The 22,263-nt window shown below is 44.0% G+C and overlaps 1 protein-coding gene across 1 annotated transcript in view; it reads left to right on the forward strand.

The window, feature by feature from the left end:
• Nucleotides 1-7,085: 7,085 nt before the first annotated feature.
• ajap1 (adherens junctions associated protein 1) overlaps nucleotides 7,086-22,263 on the forward strand; it is a 366,102-nt gene continuing 350,924 nt past the window's right edge. Inside the window, exon 1 of the mRNA XM_034171908.1 lies at nucleotides 7,086-7,493. Coding sequence (XP_034027799.1) covers nucleotides 7,465-7,493 — 29 coding nt within the window. The 5' untranslated portion in view covers nucleotides 7,086-7,464. The remainder of the gene's footprint in view (nucleotides 7,494-22,263) is intronic.

Consider the following 22,263-nt stretch of genomic DNA (forward strand, 5'->3'; position numbering starts at 1 on the left):
CCACATTTTGGAACATAATCTGGATGAGGATGTAGAAAATTACAGAAAAAAGGGAACACCAGGCCATGACAAGCTGTTTAGAGTCAGGGTCCTTTATGATGACATCCACAGTGCCTGCCAATCTTATTATCACCAGAAGAGGGAGCTGGCAGTGGATGAAAGGATGGTGGCGATGAAGACAAAAACTGGAATGACAATAAGTGAAGGACAAACCAACTAAATGATGGATGAACCTTTTTGTATTGGCTGAGTCAAGCAGTGGATACACAGTCAGGTTTATCATTTACACATGCAAGACTGTGACCACAAGAGAGCATGGGCTGTCTGATGATGTGGTCATGAATCTGATTCAGCCATCCTGTCATGGCACTGGGTACCATATATACATGGACAATTTTTATACCAGTCCCAAACTGTTCATGGACCTGGCCAAGATGAAATTTTGAGCATGTGGACAATGGACAATGGACAATAGAAAATGAAGCCTCAGAGGAAGGACAAATGCTGTCAACAAAAACTGTGCAAGAGGATCTGTGAGATGGATCAGAGCGTGCCTCTGGTTTTTGTAAAGTGGATGGACACACGGAAGACATCTGTGCTCCACCATCCATCCTGCAGTTTCAGGTGAGATGGTGCGCAGAAGGGTGAAGGATGGAAGGATGGACGCTGGACTGTGATAGACATTTAGGCACATATCCTGGCCAAAAAGCCACCAAAGGTAGACTGAGGTGCCAAAGCTGCCTCGAGGAGGACAACAGGAGGAGTGACACAGTCTGCAAGTGTCAGACCTGTGACAAATAATTTGTGTGCCATCTTATTTTGACATCTGATTGTTTGTGAATAGTTAAAACAAAAAAACACCTGAAGCATTGTGTCAGGATTTCCTTTGGACTCTGGATTTTATTGTTTGTTTTACCAGTGTTTTGTGTTTATTTCTCCACCAGCTGGCGCACTCAGTTTTGTTTTCACACCTGGATCAGATGAGTTACTGATTATTGATGGACTATTTAAACCCTGATTTCTGTTCATGAATTGCCAGATTCTTCCAGATGCTGCTCTTAAAGCCAGGCCAGATACTTGCATGTTGCACGTCCTTTGCGTTCTGTTGCCTTGCTTTCCTCATTTTGCCTTGCCAGCTTCCGAAGCCTTGTCTATGATCCAGATAGATACCAGGGGGACCAAACCTGATTGCCGCCTTGTGACCTTAACTGTGTCTTCCAGCTGTGCGCTCAAGATGCTGAAGCTTTCTGCAGTGTAAGCTCAGGTAACACTGGTCTCCCCCTCTAATTCCCGCATTAGAGCGAACTGTCTTTTCCTGATGTTCCAGACAATTCCAGTATTGCCCCTAAGCGGACCTGGACCGTGGCACTAACTACTTGCACAGCAACATCACTTTGGGAACTGGCTCCTGGCGTGGAGCGCATCTCAACTAAATGCCAGTTAAGTTCTCCTTTGTCACAGTGGGATCTCATTCTCACTTATACGTGTTGGTGACTGCGCTATGATAAAGAACTATTTCAAGAACTCTGTTTAAGAACTGCATGAACTCTGATATCAAACAATTGAAGAGCCCAGCCCAGCTGTATCAAGTCCTGCTTAACTGGCGCTGTGCTTCAACACGCAGCACTTGACCTTTGACCTTTGGATACAACTTATGAACTATGAACAGTGAACTGTTTTTCTTAAGATAACTTTATTTCATGACTCTGAAACAACCTGTGTTAACCCTTTTATAAACTGTGACTGTTTGAGGCTCCAGTGTTACGAGTGCATTTCACTCACCCTGTGTGTCTTCTTCCTTAATTCCTAGTTCCTAGCTTCCCACCTGGCCCAGACTATAGAATCCTTTGTTGACACATTCCTTCAAGACTGGCTTGGGATACTGCAGCTCCCTAATTTCACCGCTAGAGGGCAGGCCACTCTCCATACTGCAGGCACCCCAGCACAGCATTTTGTTTTATTTATTGTAAATAAATAGATTTTCCTTTTGTACTCCTCTCCATGTCCAGCTCCCTGCATTTCGATCCATAGTCTGAAACGGTTCGGTTCCATCCAAACCCCTAACCATAAAGCCCCTTTCACACTGGCATATTCGTAGAGGTGAATATTGTAGCATATCGTCTACGCCGAGTTGAGCAGCTCTACGACCACTTTTAGCAGCTCTCTGTCGAGTTTTTTCTCCCTAGGCAGCAGTATGTTGAGGGCTACGCGCGTAGGATGGAAGAAATTAAACGTGTAATTTTCTTCAGCGTAAAGCACTGGACACATAAAATACGCAGTTTCAAGCAGGTCTGTGCAGCACGGCATTAGTGCATGCAAGACTGTGCAACACGGCGCTCCTGTACACATCCAAAAACTGAGTGCGTGCATCCAGAGTGAATCAGCTGGAGAACATGATCACGCAGCCACAGTGCCTCTGTGTGCTCAGAACAGCTGCTCTAACTGATGGACGTGTGTGTGCTTAGAACAGGGAATCGAACCTCAACTCAGAAATCCAGAAACAGAACATAAACAGCAGTCAGTCGGTCGCTCTCTCTGTCTCTCTCTCTCCCTCTGTCGCTGTCTCTCTCTCTCTCCCTCTGTCGCTGTCTCCCTCTCTCTCTCTGTTGCTCTCACTCTCTCCCTCTCTCTCTCTCTGTTGCTCTCTCTCCTTCTCTCTCTCTGTGTCTGATCAAATCTGAATAAGTGCTGTGACTAAAATAAAAGCCTCGTTGCTGCATGTCGGCGCGATCATCAAATGCCCTGATCGATCAGGTCTGATCAAACCTGAATAAGCGCTGTGACTTTAAAATAAAAGTGCCGTCGCTGCATGTCGGTGCGCTCATCAAACACCCTGATCGATCAGGTCTGATCAAACCTGAATAAGTGCTGTGACTTTAAAATAAAAGTGTCATCGCAGCATGTCGGTGTGATCATCAGACGACCTAATCGATCAGGTCTGATCAAATCAGCGGACCTGATCGGAGCAACCAGAACTTTAAAAGTTTAGAGTCACAGTGCTTCATTCATGGCAGCCTTTACCACAGCCAGACTCAGCAGCATCTGTACACAATGAAAATGATCCACCAAGACAAAAAATTAATAATAATAATAATAAAAAGAACAATGTTAAATGACTGTGTTTCTGACGTACACCACACCGTGCAGAAGAAAGAGGGCACTTCCACAGAGGCAGAAAATAGCAGCTATGGTTACATACGTGGCAGTTATGTAACTGTAAACCCTCTTGATACAGTCCACTATTTTCCAAGTGCAATGATGTGTTCTGCACAGCCGGCAGGAGTGAACTGGTTTTAAATAGCGGCAAGGGCTACATGTGACTGTGTGCACACATTAAAAAGCAAACACACGCAGCTGCAAGCAGATCTACGAACATGGAAAAAGGCTGAGTACGCGTGCATTTCGGGTGCACATAAATGAAACACAACGCTGCAATACACAGCTCTACGAATATGCCAGTGTGAAAGGGACATAACAGAAGAATCTGGCCATAACATGGACCCAGCGGGAGACCCAATCCAGCAGGCCCTCAATCATCAAGGACTATTCCTGGGGAAGATCCAGCAAACTATAAATTCCATGGGAACCCAAGTCCAGACTCTCTCAGCCAAGGTCACACACTTAGCCTCCATTGAGGTTCAGATCTGGAGCCTCTCAGCCCAGGGTAACACTCTGTTTTCTCAGCTTGCTGTTCAGGTCACACACTTAGACACTCGCATCACAAAGCTCTCAGATCAACTCACACAGATAATTTAAACTCACTGATTTCAAAGCCTCCTCCTCCCATTCAGTCGGTTTCTCCCTCCACGGCTGTAGCTGAAACGTCTGAACTTATGATCTGTCATCCTGAACCATTCGCAGGCTGTGTTGAAACGTGTGCCACTTTCTTGATGCAGTGTTCCTTAGTTTTCTCAGCGACCCTCGCAGTATGCCTCCTACAGCTGCCGAGTGGCTTATGTGACGAATCTGCTGCGCAGTGATGCATGCGCTTGGCCCACTGCTCTGTGGAGCAGCAAATCTCTAGTTTTTGAAGATTTGTTTGGATTGTCTCGTATTTGACCATCCCACCAAAGCATATATACGTCTCTTATCTCTTCACCAGGATCACCGGAGCACGGTGGAGTTTGCAGTCGACTTCCATATTCTGGCTGTGGAGGTGGGCTGGGATTCGGCCGCACTTAGGAAGATTTTTGTTAGGGGGCTTTCAGATCCTCTCAAGGATGAATTAGCCATCCGAGACGATCCAGAGGATCTTGACAAATTAATTTCCTTGGTTATCCATTTAGATATACATTTTAGAGAAAGACGCCAAGAGAAGAGTCATGGGCCGGAGAGGTCCACCTCTGTTTAGGCTCCTCCCCATTGTTGCCCGACTCCGTCTGTTCCACCGTTTCCTGAGATAGCTCACTCCGACTCACCAGCTCCCCCTGCCAAAGAACCTATGGAACTCGGCAGTGTCAGATTATCCCAGAAGGAAAGAAAACGGAGACTGGAAGCTGAAGCCTTCCTTTATTGCAGATCTCAGGGACATGTCCACCTTAACTGCCCCATTCGGCCTCTAGGATGGGCTCACTCATCATGTCTGGGTTGCGTGCGCTTGTTATTTTTTATTCAGTATAACAATATGAGTGTAGGAATGATAATCCACCTCTTCTGTACATGTGGCAACAGGTAGATGATTCAGATGATTATATAAAGAGCTGTTCTGGAAGGCAATATTCATGTTGTGGATCAGCTGCAGCACATGGGGAGTCAATGTGCAGCGTTCACACAGACTGATCAATTTACTGCTCTGATGATATATTTAATCAGCTTTACTTCCTTTTGACAGTTTTGTTATAAATCAATATATATGGCTTAGTAACATAATACAGTGATAGAGCAGCCTTTTGTTTGTTTTTATTTTGTAAAAATGAGGTGTCTTATGAATGTTGAGCAAGCGCTTTTTTTTTAATTGGAGAAAGACGGAGCGCACAGTGTGTCGTCAGTCTGAGCTAGACAGTGAGGATTTTGATGATGGAGATCTCATTCACAGCCTTTGCTCAATACTTTGTTGATGCAACAAAGTATTGAGCAAAGGGTGTGAATACTTACCCACATGTGGCCTGTTAGTTTTCTTTTTATATAAATTTGCAAAAAAAAAAAAAAACATGTCTTCATGTTGTCATTATGGGGTGTTGTGAGTATAATTTTGAAGGAAAAAAAATAATTGACTCCATTTTGGAATAAATCTGTAACATAACTAAATTTGAAAAAATGAAGCACTGTGAATACTTTCCAGATGTACTGTATACCACAGAAAGACTGTACTTTTTAAGCTCCAAATTTCAACATGAAGTAAATGTTGTTAATTTTATAAAAAATAAAATAAAATAAAATAAATACTTTAAGATCTTGTTTTGGAAAGTGATGCACAGATGTGTGACCTACAGGCAAAAGGATTAATTTGGCTGCTGATGCAGCCTTTCAGTTTTGGGTAACATCAGCTGGTAATATGAATGCAACCTTTCAGTTTTGGGTAACATCAGCTGGTAATATGAATGCAACCTTTCAGTTTTGGGTAACTTCAGCAGGAAATGTGAACACAGTTTTATACTTCAGCTGGTAATGTGAAGGCATCCTTACAGTTTTGGGTAACATTAGCAGGAAATGTGAACACAGTTTTATACTTCAGCTGGTAATGTGAAGGCATCCTTACAGTTTTGGGTAACATCAGCTGGTAATGTGAATGCAGTCTTTTAGTTTTAGGTAACTTCAGCAGGTAATGGGAACTCAGTCTTGCTGGATAACAGTTTTGGGTAACATCAGCTGGTAATGCGAATGCAGCCTTTCATCATCTGGTAATATGAATGCATCCTTTCACTTTTGGGTAACTTCAGCAGGAAATGTGAACACAGTCTTATACTTCAGCTGGTAATGTGAACACATTGTAACAGTTTTGGGTTGGCTGGTGGCCAGCTTCAATCCAAAGGACAAAAAGTCCTATAATCAACAGTGAGTGACTCCATTCCATTGGCTGGAGAGCTCTTTGCTTCTGATTGGCTCACACAGATGCAAGCTGTTTATCACAATGGCTGGTTCCATCCACCTTATTTGGAGGGATTATTTAATTATGCCTTTATTTTCCACTGCATAAAATTCTATTCATAACTTATTAGCCTGTATTTGTTGTTTTTTTTCCCACTGACAGAAAAACCTTATTTGCTGTGTAAAAAGCGTGGTGCGAGTTTATACACATCAACTTGAATTTGGCAACCGTTAAGAAAAACAATTCAGAAAATGCAGCAGTATGATTTCACTTTATTTGCAATACAAACGCTTTAGGCAACATATTCATATTCAATAGTTATTTTATTTATATCTGATTTGTGTCAAAATGGGCAGCACCAGTCACTATTGTACAGCTGGGATGTGGAAAACAAAGGAAAAGTATGTAAAATTAAAGCAGAATACCAGTAAATAAAAACAACAGCCCTTGCTTCTTGTGTGTGACGTCATGCTCAAAACCGGGCAGATTTCTCCCCGTTTTTTTCCCGCTGTGCGTCTGTGAGGAGGACGGAACCAAGCAGAGTTTGGGGTAACTTCAGCTGGGAATGTAAACGCGGCCATCAGCTGTTTTCACTTGATGACTAGCAAACATGTGGCGCTCACACGCAAGGTGCGCACACATGACGGCAGACACATCAGCACATGACATATCGACTTAAACGTGACGTCACGGCGGCGTGCGGCTCAGCGGGCAGGTCGTTCGTCTCCGTGAGAGAAGAGGAGCAGCAGCGGGAGGAGACGAAGCAGCAGCCTCCTCTCCGCTGTCATTCTACTCTCTATCACCTTCCTCCTGGATCCTCCTTTACTCCTTCCTTCATCTTTTTTTCCCCCCACTTCAGCCTATTTTCGACCACTTTTGCGCCTCCTCACACTCTCCCGGAGATGTGAGGAGATAACGAGGACCTCCTGACGGCGCTGACCTGTCTCCTCCGCACTTCGCACCACCGAACATCCTCACCCCCCCACCCCCAGGTTTTTTTTTTTCTTTCTTTTTTTCCAGCAGGAGCGGAAGGTGCGCTGTCATTTCCACCACACGGATGCGCTCCACATGCCTTCTTGTTTTCTTCTCTCCGCGGCGCAAGTCTTCGTCGGTTTGTGTAAAGTTTTCCGCGCCCTTTCAAGCTCACCTGTGCGCCCGCACGCGCGCACTGCTCGTCTTTGAAGTGAGCCGACTGTCGCCATTCGGGAAAGTGACGGCCAACTTACGGACCTGCGGCGGGACGCGGCGCTCGGCTGAAGGAATTCGGATGTGCGCCACGCTGAAGGATAACCATGTTCGGAGTAAGGTCCGTCACCTGAGCATTTTTATCGGACTCGCACTTTGGAGGAGACGCACCTCGATGGGAGGACACCTGGAGATCTGAGGCGGATTCGGCGGACGACCAAAAAAAAAAAAAAAAGAAAAGAGGAAAAGAAATGTGGATAAAACGGGGTGTCGCACGCAGGTAAGCCTGGCATTCAAAAAGATGTGCGCTGTATCTCTGCGCTGGTTTTGTTTGACGCTGTGCTGGTCAACATGTTGACATTTTATAGCTTTCTAATCGACGCCACAGCAAGTTGTCAGAGTGCGCTGGAACTGGTCATGACGTTAACGCTGAGAAAAACGCATTTTAAACGCAGCCAAAGTTTCTAAAAAGGATTCACCTCCGCTAGAAGGAGGCGGATTATTTTCTACATGTTTTATCTTTTTATATTTTTTTTAAACGGAAATTTTAATGAAAATGTTCAACATTTTGCCCGCTAGGTGTCGCCAACAGCACGGCGCAAGCGGCTCACGCGCCCTGTGAGCCCGCGCGCGCAGCGTGCGGTAATAATTAAAGTGTTGATGTGCGGCTGTCTTTCTCTGCAAGCGTATTAAAGTGCACTTTTTTGAGAGTTTGTTCTCTTGTTGACGGAAGGACCTGAGCCAGAGAGCAGGGGAGATGTTACACAACAGTGTTACCTTCTAAAGTAATAAATGTGTAATAAGAAAGCCCTGAAGCAGTTGGGGATGGGGTGGGGGGTAGAAGCATCCTGTGGAACCGTTAGGAAACACGAAAATAAAAATAAAACTCAGCTTTATTTAGCGGAAAAGGGATTTGGAGCTAATGACATTAATTGCCCAGCAGCAGGATTTGCTGGCCACCTGCTTGCTGGTCCTCGTCCCCTCTGGGTGACTAATTCTTGTACATTTGCAGCTCGGACACCCACACTACACACTGTAGGACTGACCTCCCCAGACAGCTGTCATACAGACAGTCGTGTGAAAGACATGAAGGTGCCTCATCTTCAGACAGACCGCTGAGGGGATCTGAGAAACCGATTTCCATGCTCAGGATTTCACTTTATGACATGATGTGGAATGAGTGCTCACTGCTGTCATCGACTCAAACCTCTTCTCCCTTTCATTAAATTTCCATGTGATGTGCTGCTGTCAGGCTGAAAACACGGAATGTTTATTGTCATCCAGAGGCCCCACCACACTTTCACACAAACAGAATCCATTGTTTCATAGCATTCATTGATTTTCATTAATTAGGAACACAAACTGTTCAGATTCCTCTTTTTCTTTGAATTTTCAAAACATAGGTTCCATCTGAAACAAAACATCTAGAGTCTTAGAATGTCCATCAGTAAATAAAATAAAATTGTCAGTTTGAATCTATGATTTTATGGCATGTGAAGGTTGAACAGAGGGCTACAACTAACAATTAGACTGTTATATCTCTCATACTGAATCGGAACCTTAGCCGGCTTCTGCAGATTGTTCTGTTGAATCAATAGCTCATAATCCAAGGATATTCAGTCTTATTAACAACCAGTTAAGATCATCCATCCATCCATCCATCTTCTACATCCGCTTACTCCAATTAAGGGCCACGGAGGTGGGTGGTGCCAGAGCCTATCCCAGGAGTCATATGGTATGACGCAGGGTACACCCTGGACAGGACTCCAATCTATCGCAGGGTGACATATAGACAGATAAATACATTCACACGTACGGACAGTTTTAAAGTTAGCAGTTCACCTAACCTATATGTTATTTGATATGGGGGAAGCCGGAGCACCTGGAGGGAACCCTCACAAACACGGAAAGAACATGCAAACTCCACAAAAAAAGGGAGTAGTGATCTCAACCTTCTTGATGTGAAGCAGCGGTGCTAACCACTAAGCCACCATGCTGCCCCAGTCAGCATCAATTTGATTTAATTCAATTCCCAATTTAAAATAATTACCCCTGGTTTATTAGCCAGTTAAACAAAACAATGACACACTCATTTATAAGCCGTTTATAGTCCATCTCTGTTCAGTCTAGAACATTATATCAAATGTAAAACCAAATTATTTTATCTAGTTTTGACAGAATATGCCCAGTTTAAGATATTTTATTAAATATGTATGTATGTATGTATGTACTGTATATCATTGTCAAACACAGTAACTCATGATCTGGTTTAAGACAGTTTAACACATTTAATAAGCAGTTTAAATCAGGTTATTCTTGCTACACATTGGTTTAAAACCAATTTGAGTGTCTGAAGTGTGCAGAAAAATAGGAATGTTCTTATTAAAATGTGTGGATTTTTTTTCTGTCAGACAATCAATGAACACATAAATTGAAACTGCCCTGCGATCTTTTTTTAATTGTTGTAAATCATGTCATTTAACAGACTACATAGTGGTCATGCATCTTGGGAAGAGATCTTCCCCTCTTCAATTAAATCAATCAACAAGACAAGTTCTTTGTTGCTTAATGGAATAAAAAAAATTCCACAAATGGCATCTTTCATGATTAGTTGACTAAAGATGTCTGCCTGATATAACACAATTTCCAACCATTTAAAGGTTCTTGGGTGCACATATTATGTTGCTACTGAGTGGCATGCAGGCTGTGCAGGTCAAGTTAACTGCAAGCTGTGGAAAACATCTCGTGTTTATTTGTGCCTGTGGGAAGTAAATTCCAGGCAAGGAGGTTGTTGGAAACATGTGCCTCATGTGGCAACCACACAACAAGCCCAGCCTCAAAGATATGATGATGAAATGCTATTTTATTAAATTGTCTCTTAGCAGAATCCATTCATTCATTTATTTTCAGTACCCTCTTATTCCGGTTAATGGTCACCGGGGAAGTGGAGCCTATCACAGTGGTCATTGGGCGAGAGGTGGGGCACACCTTGGAGATGCTGCCGGTCTATCACATGGCCACATTCAGACAGAGAAACACACTCACACACTCACTCACACTTATGGTCATTTTAGGGTTATCAATTAATTTGTGTTCCTGTGAACAAACCACCCCAAAAATATGATGAACAGCCTCATAAATGCTCTTCAAAGAAGTGTATTGTTTCTCCTCAGTGTAAGTCACACAATTAAGAAGGGCCCAGAAGTTCTCAATAGGGGTTAAGTCAGTTGTGCTGGGGAGCCGAGCAGTGGAGTATTTGGATATATGTGATGGAGCATTGTACAGCCTAAATCATGGTCTTCTGGAATGATGCAGACTTTTTTTTAGAAGAAGAAAGTATCTTCTGAAAAAAAAAAAAAACAACAACAAAAACCCCCCTAAATTCCACTTTCAACCTATTGAAAACTAATTGTAAATGATGATGGCAGCACAATATATTTGAGGTGTTTGACAGCAGGTGTGTCTCCTCTGCATGACCAAGTGAAACTGATGTTTGTTGTCAAATAGTCCATGTTTATATCAAACTCAAAGAATCAGACCTCTCTTAAATTGTTACAATCAAAGTCAAAGACTTTGATTCAAAACTGCTGTTTTTCACAATTCTTGAAGTAGCCACCCTGGACACAACAAAAGAGAGATGAGCTTTTGTCACCTCTTTTGAAGTATTGTAGTAGATTACCATGCTTGTCGGGTGATTCTTAGACTACGGGCACTTTTATGTCCCTTGATCATATTTTATGAAAAAAAGAAAAAAGGGGAAATTTCACACTTTTATAGTTATCTTTACAATGAAAGTGTTTTAAGAAATTTGTCCTAGTAGTCTATGATGACTTTTTCACCTTTTTTCAGCATCATTATATGCAAATATTGCTGTTTTGTGCTTGTCCCACACCCAGACTTATGATCTTCAATGATAAAAATGAATAGTAAACAAATGTTTTTTCTAATGTTTTAAAATATCTCTGAATAAAATATCAGTAAAATAATCAAAACATAATTGGGGTATTCAATGTCATACAACTGTTGTGATTTTTTTAAACGAAATGTAGTTGTCCCACACTATTGCCGTAATTTCCACCACAACAATAATGTCCCTTTAAAAAGTTTGTATGAAAGGTTGCGTGGGTAGTTTCTATGGAGATAAACAGTAACATCAGAGCACATGTATATAGCGCCAAATCACAACAAACAGTTGCCCCAAGGCGGTTTATATTGTAAGGCAATGGTGTGGTGGAAATTACATTTACAAGGCCAGTAGTGCCCGTAGTTAAAGAATCACCCTGTCACAGAATTTAGTTCTGACATTCAAGTATTCTGAAGTAATTATTTTACTTTTTGACAGATTTCAAATATGTTTTCCTATTTTTGGTTGTTGCCATCAAAAACTGTCCAGAACCTGCTTTCACCAGGGTAGCTTTTCCCAGGTTTTAACAATGATCTAAGCATTTCAATCCCGATAGCAGCCCATGCCGGTGGTACTCCTCCAATTTGCTGCCATCTGACTTGAAGTGGAACACTCTGTTCATTTGTGATTCAGCCATGGGCCCTTCCATGCTAGCCACTGCCATTGCATTTGTCCATAAAACCTTTGAAAAACATGTCTTTAGATATTTCTTCACTCATTCTTGACATCTCACCTTTTGAGTCTTCTTCAGTGGTATTTGTGTTTTTAGAATTCCTTACCTTGGCCATGTCCCTGATCACTGAACACCTTGTACTTCTGGAGACTCCAAGTACGCTGCAGTTCTGGAATATGTTGGTACTGGAAGATAATGGGTTCCTGGTAGTGTCACGTTTAATTCTTCTTGTCTTTTGCACTTTATTTGCATCCTCTGCACACATGTCCTGCAGCTGTGTTAACTATTTGTAACAAAATGCTTAATAGTTTTCTTTGTGGACTTTGCATGTTCTTCCCATGTTCACATGGGTTCCCCCGGGGTGCTCCGGTGCCTTCCCACTTCCAAAGACATGCAGGCTAGCTTAATATGCGAGTTGTGCTGTGAGGTGCATTGTGGGATTGGATAAAATATTGACTACCAACTGAACCTGTGTAAACATGGTAAAGATGACAGAATACAATATAAACATGTGTGATCTGTGCAGATTAAATGACTTTAAGTGCCGAATTCTCTGTGTTCATTGCCTTAGCATACAGTGAGGATTTCCTCACTGAGTCGTTACACCCGACCCACTGAAATTGATAGATGGATGGATTGGCAGAAATACTGGTGTAAAATGTGGCACCCATGCATGTATGCAGATATTATACAAATAATGAATGTTTATGAGTTCAATGGTAGAAATATTTCATGAGGTGAAAGCTGGAACATACCATTCAATGAGGCTGAGTTGAATGGTATGTTCCAGCTTTCACCGAATTAAATATTCGTACCATTGAAAGAATGTAAAAACGTTCATTATTTGTTTTATATAACGGCTAAAATAGATCCTTGTCATTTGATATTTTATTAATTTATAAACAACAGATAAGGGACTTACATTATGGTGTTCCACTGTGACGTCTAGTCCAGTGATGCTGTGCACTGACTTCGGACTTCCATAAAAAAAAAAAAAAAAAGACTTTGTGTAGTTCCTCAGTTCAGCCAAAAATCACATCAGTGTTTCATGTTAGCAGCTCTTCATGCAGCCAGACAGCTTACAGGGGAGTGGATTTTGTGTGTGTGTGTGTGTGTAGCAGCATCAGTTAACTCAATCAAATCATCGTGTTGCTGTCCCGTGCGCGCGCCCACGCAACTGGCTCGATCCAGTTGTACCTCTTCAGTGCAGCAAAAAAAAAAAGTCACATCAGAAATGAGTCCAGGTTTTCTTTCTCTTCCTGCTAACAGGCAGCACAGTAGATTTGTTTTGTATGTGTCTGTATCTTACACACACGCAACCTGGTCGGCGCTTGTGCGTGTGTGAACAACAAAAATAAGACTGTATACGTCCTCAGTGCAGCAAAAAAATAAATAAATTAAAAAATCACGTCAAAAATGAGTCCAGCTTTTGTTCTCTCTTCCTGCTAACAACCTCCAGGCAGCGCAGTGGATTGGTTTTGTGTGTGCGTACGTACGTGTGGGTGCATGTGCATGAGCATGCGTGGGCGCGCACGGTTTGCGATGTGCACGAGTATGTGTGCGCGTGCACGAGTATGCACATACGAACGTGTGTGCGCATGCACGCATACTCGTGCGCACTTGTGTATGCGTGATCACGTGCGCGTGTGCACGAGGCCATGTATGTGCGCGTGCACATGAGAGTGCAATGGTACCAAACGTATGGAACCAAATTTGCACTGTAAATGGAAACAAGCCGCACTCTGAATGCAATGCAACACAAATGGGATGAATTAATCCATGTCATGTGACATACAAAGCACCAATCAAATCACAAGGGTCCACTCAGCCGTTATACTTGTATAATGGTGAATATTTCATTGAAAATGACAAGTGAGCACTCTTAATGTGGCTCTGCAAGGGCTACAAGGATGGCATTCTGGATCTTTGTGCTCACAATTATGAATATTACTCTGGCTTTTACACTACCTTTCAAGTGTATAATAACTGTTTGCACAGTCGATAATAGCTCAGTGTGCACCTGTCATGTTTACACTTCACTTGAATTTAAGGCTTAAGGTTCAAACAAAGTTAAAGCTACAGGTTTCCCATAATACAAACATAATCACACTACCTGGCTTTGGTAGCCAAATCAGAGTGAGGCACATAGTTTGCACATGCACATTAGTAATGTGCAATTTGCTTATTGGAAATAGTTAATTGGCTTTACGTATTTGTGAGAGTATCAATATGTCTGTCTATATGTGCTTCTACTGTCCAGCATATTGTATATATTGCAGAAAAAATACTTCGTCAGTTTTTTTCCAAAATCGTGGAACACAGCAGTTGATTATTGTAGCATTCCAAAAATGACGCAAATCATGGCCTACTTTGAAATTTGAAAATCTCTTGCATCCCACTCAACCGCTTTGTCAGAATTTTGATTGACACTTGAAACAGGGTTCAATTTTGGGTTTGTAATTTTGGCGTCCCCAGAACCCAATAGGGTAAAACATTTGGAGTCCCCTTGTCATGTGATTGTGTCCCCATTCAGTCAGTGAATTTTGATGTTGAAATTCAGTGTATAATTGAATACAACCCATTTACCTTTCCTGTATGGTATCCACAGCTTATTATGAGTACTAATTTATATTCTTTGGGTTTTTTTTCTATAGAGGGGCATCATTAAATCAAATCCTGCATGCTGCCTTGGCCTGTAGTCTCTCTCCTCCGCCATCCCTACCTACAGCTCCCCCCCCCCCCCCCTTCACGGCAAATGATCTAGTAGGGGGCTTGGATTGGACTTGAGGAGCGTAGTCATATTTTAGCAGACTGATTAATAAGATCATGAATCACACAACACGAGCACCCGTGCAGCAAGAAAAAGACCAAAGAAGAAGCTTTGTACAACGTGTTCCTGTTTATTTGTGTTTTCCAGCGTAACTGCTGTGAAACAATCACAAAATAATGTTTTGTCTGATTCACAGTTTTGTTTAACCCGAAGATGGTAACATTCTGTTTTCTGTGGGGGCTCAGCGCACACTCACTTTTGATGTTCTCTCTGAGCAGCAGGCAGGAGGAAAAAAAAAAGAAAAAAACCTGCAGCCAAGCTCCTTGCAGTGCAGACAAAGTCTGCTCACAAACAGAATACATAGCAGTGGACTGTGCATGCCGTTCATGGAACATGCCTTGATTTAGCACTACTTTGATAACCTGCACATACAGTGAATCCATAAATAATAATAAAAAACCCTAAGAAAACACATGTACATAAGTATTCACAGCCTTTGCTATGAAACTCAAAATTGAACTCAGGTGCATCACCCACCTGTCTACATATAAGGTCCCACAGTTGACAGTGCATGTCAGAGCACAAACCAAGCATGAAGTCAAGGGAATTGTTTGTAGACCTCCGAGACCTCCGTCTTGAGGCCCAACTCTGGAGAAGGGTGCAGAAACATTTCTGCTGCTTTGAAGGTCCCAGTGAACAGAGTGGCCTCCATCATCCATAAATGGAAGAAGTTCGGATCCACCAGGACTGTTCCTAGCTGACCACCTGTCTAAAATGAGCGATCAGGGGATAAGGGCCTTAGTCAGGGAGGTGACCAAGAACCTCATGGGCACCCTGTTAGAGCTCCAGCATTCCTCTGTGGAGAGAGGAGAACATTCCAGAAGGACAACCATCTCTGCAGTAATCCACCAATCAGGCCTATATGGTAGAGTGGCCACATGGAAGCCGCTCCTTAGTAAAATGTACATAGCAGCCCTACTAGAATTTGTGAAAAGGTTCTCAGACCACGGGAAACAAAATTCTCTGGTCTTATGAGACAACTTGACTCTGGCCAGGTGTCATATTTGGAGGAAACCAGGCACCATCCCTACAGCAGGTTTCTCCCCAGAAATGTTTAGTATACAACCCCTGGCAATAATTATGGAATCACCGGCCTCGGAGAATGTTCATTCAGTTGTTTAATTTTGTAGAAAAAAAGCAGATCACAGACATGACACAAAACTAAAGTCATTTCAAATGGCAACTTTCTGGCTTTAAGAAACACTATAAGAAATCAGGAAAAATAATTGTGGCAGTCAGTAACGGTTACTTTTTTAGACCAAGCAGAGGGAAAAAAAATATGGACTCACTCAATTCTGAGGAATAAATTGTTATGTGTCGGACGCAGGACGGAGAACCGACCAGCGTTTGAAGGACCCAGTATAAAATAAGCAGAGCACGGTACAAAGGATAACAAAATTTAATGACATAACAGTGATGTGAAAAAAAGACAACAAATGAGTGCGCGGTCTGGCGTGGTGGATTTACGGTGCACTCCCAGCTGCACAAACGGTCCGGAGCCAGAAACAGTTCGGACCCAAGGACCCCGCCGACACCCCCCAGGTGGCCGCGACAAACCGAGTCTGTGAAAGAAGAAACCATCATGTGAGTCCACACTCCACACACAGAGAGACCGCTCAAAGGTGTACATAAACAGCAAACACTTCCTGGCTTAATCACTAATCAGCTTCCCTCTCTGCAGGCATGGAACACCCAGTTCACATTACTCAACTGCAGTGGAAGCTGATTAAACGACTAACATAACAGCTCAATATAATAAGGTGTGAGGGACACCACATTTACTGACTGTACTTATGTTAGTCACAAAACCTAACGTACCTCAGGAAGTGTGCTGACGAGCGTGAGACCTCACCCCCTCCTCTTTCACAGACCATGCATCAAACCTGGACGTTCTCTGCATCCGTGATGATGAGATGGCTCTCAAGACGACGATCTTTCCCGTCTGGTCACAAGGTCGAGTCTCTGGCAAATACACACTGTGTACTCCAGACTTAAATGACACCATACTCCAATCCGTGTAGATGCACCACAGCTGTGAGTCCTGACGAGCTGCACATGATCAGCCTCAGGTGATCAGGGTGAGGTCCTGGTAACTCAGCCACACAGCCACTCAGTCCTAAACGCGTGCCACCTGGAAGGAAAAACAAAAGACAGAAACAGAAGACAGATACAAAAGACAGCCAGGCACGCCCAGCCTCACAACATAAATTATGGAATCACCCTGTAAATTTTCATCCCCAAAACTAACACCTGCATCAAATCAGATCTGCTCGTTAGTCTGCATCTAAAAAGGAGTGATCACACCTTGGAGAGCTGTTGCACCAAGTGGACTGAAATGAATCATGGCTCCAACATGAAAGATGTCAATTGAAAGAAAGGAGAGGATTATCAAACTCTTAAAAGAGGGTAAATCATCACGCAATGTTGCAAAAGATGTTGGTTGTTCACAGTCAGCTGTGTCTAAACTCTGGACCAAATACAAACAACATGGGTGTCACGCCCGGCGGGGGCCAGGCACCCGAAGTGTTTGGACCCAAAATGCAAACTCTCGGACTACTGGATGTAGAAGTACTCATGGTCTTTAATTCAGGCTCTGGTTCGGTACACAGGTGATCAGTTGGCGAGGCAGAAGCACAAACAGGGTCAGGCAAAAACGCAGTCATGGGCAAGCAGGGTTCAAAGGCACGAGCAGACACAGTCATCATGGGCAAGGCAAAAGGCGCAGTCAAAAAACACAAGGCAGGATCTGGATACACGGCAAAAACAGGACTAGACAAAGCACTGGTGAGTGTACAAAGACAACAAACGAGCAAGGGTGTGGTGGCTGGGTGGAGATTAAATAAGACAGGAGTTAACTAGGTGCACGTGAAGGAACAATCAAGAAGGGGGTGTGGTTAGTGAACAGAGATAGGCATGAGACAAGATAGTGAAGGCAGGAAGACAGAGTGGGGTGATGAAACAGACAAAGATGTGTGAGTAGGTGCAAGAGCGGGAGTGAGTGAAAGAAAAACATGACAGGTGCAGGATGTGAAGTGAAAATAAATGACTGGGCGTGAGACATGTTAAGTGAACATAAATAACTGGATGTGAGACAAGGACATGAAAGCAGGTGCAGGATGTGAAGTGGGAACAAGAGGCCAAAACAAAACTGAATTATATTTCCGTGAACAGGAATCAGACATGAACAAGAGACTAGACTAAACATGAACTGGCGAGACAGACTTAATCAAGACAGAAAAGCAGACCGGAGATAAACTAGATAAAACTGTTCAGAGAATAATAAGAAATTAAACACCATGACAGAACTAATACTGAAACAGGCAGACATAAACTCTAAGTAGATTCGAAACAAAACCAGACAAATTGCAAACAGAAATGAGAACAGCATAAAAGAGCAAATAATAACTAAATGATCAACTATGAAAACACAGATTAATAGAAAGGAACATGATCTGAATATAAATGTAACAAGGAAAGTGACAAAGCAAAATTAGAACGTAGAATAAACACATGATGAAAGTAACAAAAACAGAACTGAGAATAACCATATGATGAAAATAATATGACTAGTGAATAGTAACAAGAACAAAGTGACAAGAAAAACATGACAGAATAAGTCATGATGAAAATAAATAGTAATAAATTAAAGCTGCAGCAGACGGGAAACCATGAAAAGAGGAAAATCAAGGGCTTAGTGCCCTGACCAGGCCCAGTCCCTGACAGTACCCTCCCCCCAAGAGGCGGTCACCGGACCGCCAACGCAAAAGAAACCAACACTGGGAGGGCGGCGAGGGAAACACCAAGGAGGCGGGCACACAGGGACCCGGGTGACAACCAGGAGGACCGCATGACATGAGACCCCACGGATAACGGCAACCCGGCCAAAAACGGGCCATGGCACAAACGGGAAGAAAACAGGGCGACAACCATAAGCAGGAGGCCGGCCGAATGGCGTTACCTGGTGCATGGCCGAGACGGATGATCGGCCTGAGATTGGGTCAGGAGGCCGACCATGAGGCTTTTTACAGTACCTGCTAGTGTCAATGGCCCGACCATGGGGAATACTGGGCACAGAGGCGGAGTCGGGTACAAAACCGGATTGACACAGGGCCGAAACACCTGGAACCAAACGATGAAGGAATCAGCTGCTTAAAGGGGAAATACACCAAGCGGAGAACCCATAGAAACAGAGTAATTATCAGTGCCCAAAAGAGTCCACAAACCCAATGAAAAGGATAGCCGAACCTTATCCTAAAACCCCACCCCCAGCTAGCAACACATTCCAACAAATACAGGATACAATGAATTAATGAATTCAACAGAGGCTTTACTGACTCATATAGAGACCCACTGAAATAACTGAAAGGCAGATGAAATGAAGCACACCTGTGCAAACTCCAAATCCACAAATAATTTAGCCCCTCTTGTGAGTTGCTACCTGGCCATTTGGAAGAGACTTCACCAAATAAAAAGATCTTTTGGACAGTTTCTTGCCACACAGATTGCAAACATGGGAGGATTTGCCATAACGTGTTATGAGCAACATTAAAGTGGACTAACCAATCTTGGAACCAGTATGAAAGTCTTGACATAGCCTGGGTATCATTAAAACTGCCTAAATGACAACTACTTCCTGAGGGAGATCTACCGAATGATACAATTCTGAAGCACAACAGGAAGTACACAGGAATGATCAATTTCTTAAGACATGTATCAGAGAGCCTTCTTAGATTCAATAGTGCCGCTTTAAATAGAGTCCCAACAAATTTACAAGAACGCCGTTTCAGGATCAGACGTTGTGCTTTGAACAGATCTGTAACAGGCTCGTGAGAAAGCCATTTCAAGTTTAAACATGGCGTTTTACACAGATTTCTCATGGAATGACAGGCATGAAAACAAATCATAAACCAGGCGAAAAAAGAAAAATCACTAACTGTCCAACAGTTAATGTTCTTCAAGTTTGTTCCGTGAACAGGCGCTGTGGATGGCTGCAGCTGCTCATGGATGTATGTTGGTGAAAGCAGCCAAAGATCCGGAGCAGCAGCACTGTGCGGGCGGCGACCCCCTCTGGAGCCGCCGCTGGTGTGTCCACCGCCGAGCGTGAGAAGATCTGTTCAGCTGCTGCTGAGGGTAATTCTGCAGCGAAACACGTGGAGGCTGAGTTGACAGCCAGCGATGATGAAACAGGATGTCCTGGTAAACCCTCAGCTGACGTCACAGAAAGAGCAGCTATGCACGGCGTCCCCAGCGGAGTGACCGCGTCGCACGCGGAAGCAGAGCCGGCTGCTGGGGGAAGAGAGAGTGAGCGAGCTGTGAAAGTTTCTGACGATAATGAAGATGAGGCCAACGTGGGGAGTGCAGAAACGGAATCGACTAGAGCCGCTGAGAGATTCGTGCTGAACGATGCTGAGGGTCCGGGCAGCTCCGTCTGCGTAGCGACCGCTGTGTGCGCTGAGGCTTTCACGGACGAGATTACTGGTGGTGATGAGCATGACTCCGAAGGTTCTACTGGCAGCAGCGCGGACAGTGACTGCCCAGAGGAACAGGTGGATGTGGCCGCCATCTCAGAAGCAGGTGTCGGAGTTGGCACGGGCACTCGGACTGACCTGGGAGTCGGAATTGGGGCCACCAGGAGTGGGCGCACTGAAGTGTTTGCGCCCGCGACAAGTGGTTCAGCTGGATCCGGATTACTGTGCATTACTTTATTCCCTCGTGGAGCAGGTATGGGAGGAGTCTGGAGTGGGACCGACCTCAGTGGCTGTATTTCTGGACCAGGAGACACGAGGTAAGCGGCCGGCTTCGGTGTTGCATCGTACCAGGGTGGAGCAAGGGCGGCGTTTGAGAGCGTTATGATGCGCGGCTCCTCACAACAGGTGGAAGGGAGCTCGGCCTCAAACAGAAAGTCCATGGGGTCCTGAATACAGGGAGGGACCCAACCCTGCTCAAACTGCAATTTAATGTTCTTAAGCTCTGGAAAATTGTTTACCAGCTCTGGTTCGGCTGAAAAGATCAGATCAAGAGCTGAGAAAATTTGCTGTTTGTTCTGCTGACTGCGGCAGTCCTGATATTTGAAAAATAAGTCTTGAATCCTGAATGGTGTATTAGCGGTGTCCTGCAGTGCCTGACCTTCAGCCTCTGATGATGCGTCGTCATCAATGTCCTCCCACTCTGAGTCGCTGTCAGTGAGTGGGAGGCTGAATGCCAGATGGTCTTCAGGTTGTCCGATCCAGGTGGGGAGTTTTTCCACGGCAAAAAATTTGTCAAGATTCTCCAAGTCTGGGAAAAAAATCATACAGCCAAGAATTGGCCTCAACAAGATCCAGGGCTTGGTTGAGATAATCAAACCTCTTCTTTGGTGTGAAACAGGCTCTAAAGCAGTCAAAACAGAATTCTATTTCAGAAAAAATGTCCTTGATTAATGCAAGGTCGTTGGCTGTGGCAACCAGTGTGGAGTTCGCTGGGTCCATTTTCTGGCTCGTTTGTAATGTCACGCCCGGCGGGGGCCAGGCACCCGAAGTGTTTGGACCCAAAATGCAAACTCTGAATGAGTGCGCGGTTTGGCGTGGTGGATTTACAGTGCACTCCCAGCTGCACAAACGGTCCAGAGCCAGAAACAGTTCGGACCCAAGGACCCCGCCGATACCCCCCAGGTGGCCGCGACAAACCGAGTCTGTGAAAGAAGAAACCATCATGTGAGTCCACACTCCACACACAGAGAGACCGCTCAAAGGTGTACATAAACAGCAAACACTTCCTGGCTTAATCACTAATCAGCTTCCCTCTCTGCAGGCATGGAACACCCAGTTCACATTACTCAACTGCAGTGGAAGCTGATTAAACGACTAACATAACAGCTCAATATAATAAGGTGTGAGGGACACCACATTTACTGACTGTACTTATGTTAGTCACAAAACCTAACGTACGTAACGTAACGCACAGCAAAAATTTTCAAGGGAGCACGAAAAAAAAAAAACGTGAGACTGGGCTGCCACCAGTGTGGTTTTGGTGTGTGCGCTAAAAACTGACAGGAGGTGTGGCTGCCCATTGAAGCAGGTGTAGAGATCTGTCATTCTGGACATCCCAGCTGGACAGTACTGTGTTTGGATGGACATGGACTAACAACTGACTACTGTGACATGCGTGTGTCTGTTTGCTGTCATCAAGTGGAAATAAATAAAAACATGTCACTGTGGTGACAGGCTGCAGCGAGCGAGCGCGCGCACGGTGCGCACATGGACAGGCTGCCACCAGGTTGAAATGGACTGTCAGATCATAACAGGCAGCAGGCGATCTGACTGTCACGTTACCCATGTGAGTTCTCTTCCACATGACGCAGTGTCCTGCAGTGCACCACCCACAAGACACGTGTGTTGGCAGGACGCACACGGAATGGAAGGACATGCGCCAGAAGATGTGGACATGAATAAGATGAGCGAACTGCTTCTCATTCATGTCATTTCATGACTGTGCATCAGTGACCATGGGTCATCTACAGAGGAACAGACGGATCATATTTGTATTGCCCGCTTGATGAGAGGGATTTAATACAATGCGATGTTCTTATATGGTGCATCATTTTTTTTTTTTTAAATATGTCGCTTCCTGATTTGAGGCAGTTTCCAGCACCTGTCACAGGACAG

Source organism: Thalassophryne amazonica, chromosome 6, assembly GCF_902500255.1.
Source record: "Thalassophryne amazonica chromosome 6, fThaAma1.1, whole genome shotgun sequence".
Classification (NCBI taxonomy): Eukaryota; Metazoa; Chordata; class Actinopteri; order Batrachoidiformes; family Batrachoididae; genus Thalassophryne; species Thalassophryne amazonica.